The 6652-nt window shown below is 34.7% G+C and overlaps 1 protein-coding gene across 1 annotated transcript; it reads left to right on the top strand.

The window, feature by feature from the left end:
- The first annotated feature begins 1402 nt into the window (after positions 1-1402).
- Positions 1403-2603, top strand: LOC140752698 (uncharacterized). Its single transcript, XM_073087034.1, has 3 exons — positions 1403-1515; positions 2212-2289; positions 2585-2603. The coding sequence occupies exons 1-3, from the start codon at positions 1403-1405 to the stop codon at positions 2601-2603; spliced, it is 210 nt and encodes a 69-aa protein (XP_072943135.1).
- The last annotated feature ends 4049 nt before the right edge of the window (positions 2604-6652 follow it).

Raw genomic sequence — 6652 nt, 5'->3', positions numbered from 1 at the left:
TGTGGTGCCACCCTCGTCAAATAAGTTGGTATCACGTGAACCTCCCTCCCTAGAGGATCAGACACAGAACAAAGCTTAAGAGTTAAGTTTAACCTTTGCCGAACTGTTAAGGGTTAACCGCATGAAAACCGTGTTTAGTATCATCCTGTGTTTCATTACTTTCTTATACATTCAGGTACAAATGAGTCGACCCTTGCCCATCGAACCGGTTTTTTGCTGTTTGAGTTAAACTCGTAAACAATAATTGTGATGAAAAGCTATTGCTACTAACGTGAATATTAACTGCGAGTGGATTTACATCCATCCATCGATAATTTATTTTAGCAACAGTTCTAGGGTAACCCAGTATCCAAGACAAACCTACATAGGGTTTATATGGATATCTTTCAATTGTAAACCAATGTATATTTTTTTGATATTAAATAAATAAAAAAAATAACAATAATAACTACTGACCATCCTACATTGCCATTGACCATGCTTCATTGTAGATCGGTCAAGACCTTTGATTAGGCAAAAACACAGAGGGACAGGCGCGATCGCAGCTTAGGATTTTACTTTAGTCACAGGGGAAATTTGAGATTTTGCTTCGGGTCACCGGGAAGATTTTGTTTGGGGAAAGGACAATGCCCATGAAAGTATGGACCGCCGTCCAGAGTTGCATCAAATTGATACTTGTTGTAGACGATCTATAATTAATCAAATACTACCACCAATAATTATTTTTTAGATCAGCACCCGGGTTCTGAAGTTATTTACCGAAATGTTACATAACCTCAAAATCGAAAATATCCGACGATAGATTGATGGTCGGTTTTAACTGATAGTAGGTACCTATAATGTAGTTCGATTAACATATCCCATTTACTTTTAAAGGTAGTAGGTAAAAAAACCTAAAATAATCCTAAAAACCTTAAGATAATGAATTCCGAGTATAAAATACCGCCATTTTCATTTTTAAGAACAACAATCAACATTTCGTCTTATTTTATCTTAAATGGAATCCCCTGTTCAAAGAAACTATTCTGATCGACAAATTATGTAAAAAAAACAAAAAATCATTTTAATATTACTCTCATTTTGACGCATGAGAAAAATCAGTACCAAGAATGGGCATTCTCCTTTGTTTAAATTAGATAACTTTTTTCTAATGCGTTTTAAATGTATATCTTAGTATTATAAAATCCGGCATATCTCCGCTAAGCCCGCGGCAAAGACTAATCTATACAGGGTTTCCCCACGAAAAAATATCAACCAATGTGTCGGACTAGGGTTTTGTTTGGGTCATGACCCCTGTTCCCCCCTGGGACCGAGCCTGGGAGGGATAAGGGTAGCTAGCTAAATTGCGCGTCCTACAAAGTGGCCCCCAAGCTACCCTATTCAAAGACAGTATTACGAACAGATGCAGAGCAGCCTCGCGCAGGGCATGTTCCTGCCGAGCGCGCGCGGCGGCTACGCGGGCGCGCTGCCCGGCCCGCTCGCCTACCTGGAGAAAACTGCCACCAATATAGGTGAGCGGGCGTCGGTATCGGAGATTTTATCTTGTAGACTTAGCAATAGCTTAGTCGGTATCGAGGATTTATTATCTTTTAGACTTAGCAATAGTTTAGTCGGTATCGAGGATTTATTATCTTGTAGAAGTAGTTAGCTTTTCACTTTTTTTTTATAACAGGAGCAGCAGACGGGCATGCAGTCCACCTGATGGTAAGCTACTGCCGCCCATGGACATCTGTAATCAACCCCAGATAGGATTATATATTCCTATCTGAGGTTTTACAAATGCGCCGCTACCCCTGAGGGCTAAGCTGGAACGCCTCGAAAAAGTATGTCTCCCTTACCACACCCTTCAAACCGGAACACAGCAGCGCCTAACAATGCCGTTATTAGGCAGAAATAGGTGTGGCGGTGGTGCCGCCGGAGTCGAACCACAAAGGGTTCTACCACCTTTAAAATAATAACTTATAAATAATTGTAAAATGTAGTCGACGTAAAGCAATTTATTATAGTAAAAAACCCCCAATGGACATCTGTGACGAATTCAGTAGTGAACAAAAATTCACAGATACGTTATTTTATTGGTATGGTAAATAGGTAATCGCTTCTTGGATATCTTTATCAACTCTACTAACGTTTACTTATAAAATCTATTGATTTAAAGTTTTGTTATAAGTGATTATAAAAATATTTTGAGTGATGGCGGTGTGTTTGCAGATATGGTGGGTTTGGGGGATGGAAGGAGGTGACGCGGCCGCGGGAGGGGCAGGGGCCGGGGCCGCGGCAGAGGCCGAGGTGAGCGCGGACTTCGGTCCTTAATATAGTATTATTGTAAATATTATTGAGCCATCTTCTTTGTTATGTAGATAAAGTTTCACTTTTTGTTACGCAAATGAAAACATCTTGATCTGAAGTATACTATTAATAATTGTCATAAAGTTATTTTAATTTTAAATATGCAAATAAAGTAATTCCAGTTATGTATCAGGAAAAACAGGATGATTGGTTAGACAAGGTCGATATTTATTGTTTATATGTAAAATATATTGCCAAAAATATAGTACATAATTTGTTTTCATTGTGTTTCCAGGTCGTGGCGCGTCCCCTGAGTATGGCGGCAGCCTCACGCCGCCGTAGCGCGCCCCTCCCGGCGCCGCTCGCACACACACACACAACACACACACACACACACAGCACACACACACACACACCACATCATACACAACACACACAACACCACACACACACACACAACACACACAGACACACACACACACACAAAACAAACACGCCACACCCAGACACTCACGCACAAACACGTATGTATGCACAAATTTACCTAGTAATAAAAACTATTATAAACAGACACACACATGCCTGTACATACAGACAGATGTAAGTACTAAAATATGTACACACAAGAGTTTAAATAATACAAATACACACATATTTACACTCTACAATACACACACACACACACACAACACACACACACATTACACAAATACTTGTGTGTGCGAACGCGCGAATCTTTTTATTTGAACACAAAAAATACAAGCTTAATATTTTTAATTTTTAACCATACTATATTTAAATAATTATATTGTTTCTCCGTCGCACAAAACACACACACACTTTAGCACAAAAGCAGCTACATAAATGTAAATAGGAACTGTTGTACATACACAGATAATATAAACAGATTAATTAGTCTGCAATTAAGACCTTCCCGCACTGGTAACCATAACACATCGATACCTTAATTGGCAAATCAGTCAACTCCATTTTTTTTCAAAATGTTTTTATTTATTTTGATTTCGTCCAACACCATTTATTATGAAAATAAATAAAAAATACATTTTGACAAAAAGTGGAGTTGGCTGCGAATATACAAAACACACTACGACCATAAAAGAAAACTTTATTTTGTGGTATATTCCCGCCAAACTGGTACTCCGCTCTGAAGTTGTTGCGAGCAGTAGTCATACAATTTGTTATGGCGACGCGATTCATTTCTATATTCAGAGCGGACTAGCAGTTTTACGCGGACTACACGACGCTACTATAAGTTAGAATTTGAATTCATAGATTAGTAAAGATACTTCGCCGCCTTGAAATTGAATGAAGCCACAAACGGCTTATTAGTAAGTTCTTTTTTTGAATTCTTGACAAATAAAAACATTTTTGGAGAAATTTTACGAATAAATAACTAATACTGCGTAATTTACATAATAAATAAATAATTATTTCAAATATTTTAGGGACATTTTAGCACGGAGACGTGGCAAAACTTTTTACACAACATTTCAATTCTCAAAACTGGGTACATTTTCTTATCAGGAGTGAGTAATCTTTACTTATCTATGTTTGAATTAATAATTTTCAACGGATATTCTGTGAAAATTTAATTATTCTTGTAAAAATAAGAATTGACGCAATATTGTACATACAAGCAATACGCAGCTTAAAATATACTTAATAAAATTATTACTGTAGATTTGTTTGTGAACGGCATTACATATAAACGTCGAATGGGGCAAGTATGTATATCTACGTCGTATTCATATGTATATGTGTAGAGGTACTTATAAATCAATATTGGTTCCGTAGGTGTAATATATAAATACTAGCTGACTCGGCAAACGTTGTGTTGCCATATAATTAAAAAAATGTTAAGGGTGAACATCCCTTATCACTTAGTGTATGAAAAATAGATAGTAGTCGATTCTCAGACCTACTGAATATGCATATAAAAGCCGTTTCGGAGGAGTACGGTAACTAATTGTGACACGAGAATTTTATATGTAATATGTACTTGTGTTTAGTCCGCGCCAAACTACTTGTCCATTCTCAAGTTGTTGGGAGCAGGTGTAGTCATACAATATGCTATGGCGACGCGATTCATTTCTATATTCAGAGCGGACTAGCAGTTTTACGCAGACCTATAAGAACCTTTAATGTCGTCAAATCTAGCTATAATATGAAAAAAATGTTGTCTCTTTCTACTCACTCCATTCTTATATTCTGACGTTTTGGTAAACTATCTGTTTCATGATTCAATTGATTATTTTTTAAATTTCTCGGCATATTATAAAAGTCCTAATATTAGCATACATATAAATAAAATACTGGATTATATAGCATTTATGAAATAAGTTTTCCTTTAAATAATTGACAAATATGTCTCAATGTATATCGATTATAATATGTATCTACATATCTAATCTTTCATTATAATAACTCGGAAGAAAAAAATAAGACTTCTAAACGTTGCATTATTAATTCACTTATAGATAATGTTAATATTGTAAATCTGGATTATATTTGTTCAAGTAACGACATAGGTACTGTATCGTAATAGACAATTAGATTGACGAGGTTTAAGTTATTTAGTTTCAGAGGTCTTTTTTGATCTGAGGTAAGAACTGGCAGACGGTTGGTAGACAAATTCTAAATAATTACACTGCATTTATATCTTCAGACACCGAGCGCGTCAGGCGCGTGCCGTGGCAGACAAAGTATTCTCCTATACAATATATACTATATCTACCGTAACACAGGTCTGACACAGGCCGCGTCTGTTATAGAAATATTATTAAGAAATGGTTCTTGTCTGATCCGCTCAATGTCTGTGCCATAAACGGTGCCATGTTTACTAATTTATAGCAATGCATATGTTATTAGCTATTTATTTATTTGATAATGGCATACTGGTCACTTTTGCATAATTACATAAATTATTGAATATATCTACATGCTAAGTGGCAGTATAATTATGAGTGACGACATGTTGCCGAACATCATTAGTAAAAATATGATAGTTGATCTACAATTGCCTGTCATAACTAAATAATATTAAAAAAAGAACAATATTATAATTAAGAAAAAAAAATCTTTATTGATGAAATTAGAAAACAGACAAAATGAATTAATTAATTACTTACTAATTAAGATCTTTTTCTTCAACTTCTCACAACTATCGGAGAAAAGGTCTAAATTTTTGCTTTTCTCTAGCGAATTGTATTCTCTTATAAAGTAATCTCTATTTTTATTGATTAGCTATTACTAATTTTATTATGTAACTATTCGTACATTAAAAATATTGCCACCGATCAAGATGGAACAAGATGGAAGTTTCCGGTAAATGTCATCATGCGATCAATTATTTCAAAAATGTTTAATGATAATCCTTCATGTGTATTTTAATCATTGTGTAATTTTTGAACTCTATGACTGTATCTACTGAATAGATTTTAATACATTCTTATATTATTAACATTAAAATGTAAGAGATAACCCTCGTAGCGCCATCTCTTGGACGTCTGCAAAACCAACTAGTCATAATATAGAATTTAATAATTATAACCATTTTATTTATAATTATGAATTGTAACGATAAGGACATAATCAATGTTTAATTTATATTAGCGTAATTAGAAAATTTGTAGATTGAATTAATAAATATTATCATACTCTGTATTGATTTTTATTAAAAACATCAGTATTATTTACAGGATACATACATATTATTGCTACTTGATAATAGATGGCGCTAAACGCTACTGAAACCCACTGATAGATTCCTAGCATCTTCCATATTATAATTTACAAGCTCCAAACGGAGACTAAAACGTAGTGGTTATATTCGCTTCGACTGAGACAGGCGAAATACGGTACTCTTAAGAAATCTCTCTAAAAATATAGTTACCTACTTAGATACTTAGTTGTTTTTATAAGTAGCAAATAAACATGCAGTTTTTGATAAGTAAAATAGAAAGATTCTTCAACGCTTGGAAATTGAATGAAGCAGGATGATTTCACCATTTATTGTTTGAATTCTTGACATTTTTAGATTAATATTTTTAAACAAACCTTACGTATAAATAACTAATACTACGAATTTTAAGTAATAAATAAATATTTCAAACATTTTAGGGACATTTTAGAATGGAGACGTGGCAACACTTTATTTACGCACTCAAATTTAATTCTCAAAACTGGTTACATTTTCTTGTTAGCAGTGATCTATCTATGTTTTTTATACTTTTAATATGTAACGGGTACTCACAGTATGCGGTTTTTAATTTCTTTTGGCGATATTTCGACCCAGTTGCATGGATCGTGGTCACGGCGAAACTGAGGTGGAGGGGAGAAACCG

Source organism: Epargyreus clarus, unplaced genomic scaffold, assembly GCF_041222505.1.
Source record: "Epargyreus clarus isolate Ecla_fem2 unplaced genomic scaffold, WU_Ecla_fem_2.2 ptg000025l, whole genome shotgun sequence".
In the NCBI taxonomy this organism is placed as follows: domain Eukaryota; kingdom Metazoa; phylum Arthropoda; class Insecta; order Lepidoptera; family Hesperiidae; genus Epargyreus; species Epargyreus clarus.
Note: the sequence above shows the minus strand (reverse complement) of the source record. Positions and strands in the feature narration are given on the sequence as shown.

Bases quoted from the DNA above. Each gene is read 5' to 3' on its own strand.
- LOC140752698 (XM_073087034.1), top strand. From the start codon at position 1,403: ATGCAGAGCAGCCTCGCGCAGGGCATGTTCCTGCCGAGCGCGCGCGGC. The intron at 1,516-2,211 runs GCGGGCGTCGGT...GTGTGTTTGCAG, and splicing joins ACTGCCACCAATATAGGTGA to ATATGGTGGGTTTGGGGGAT.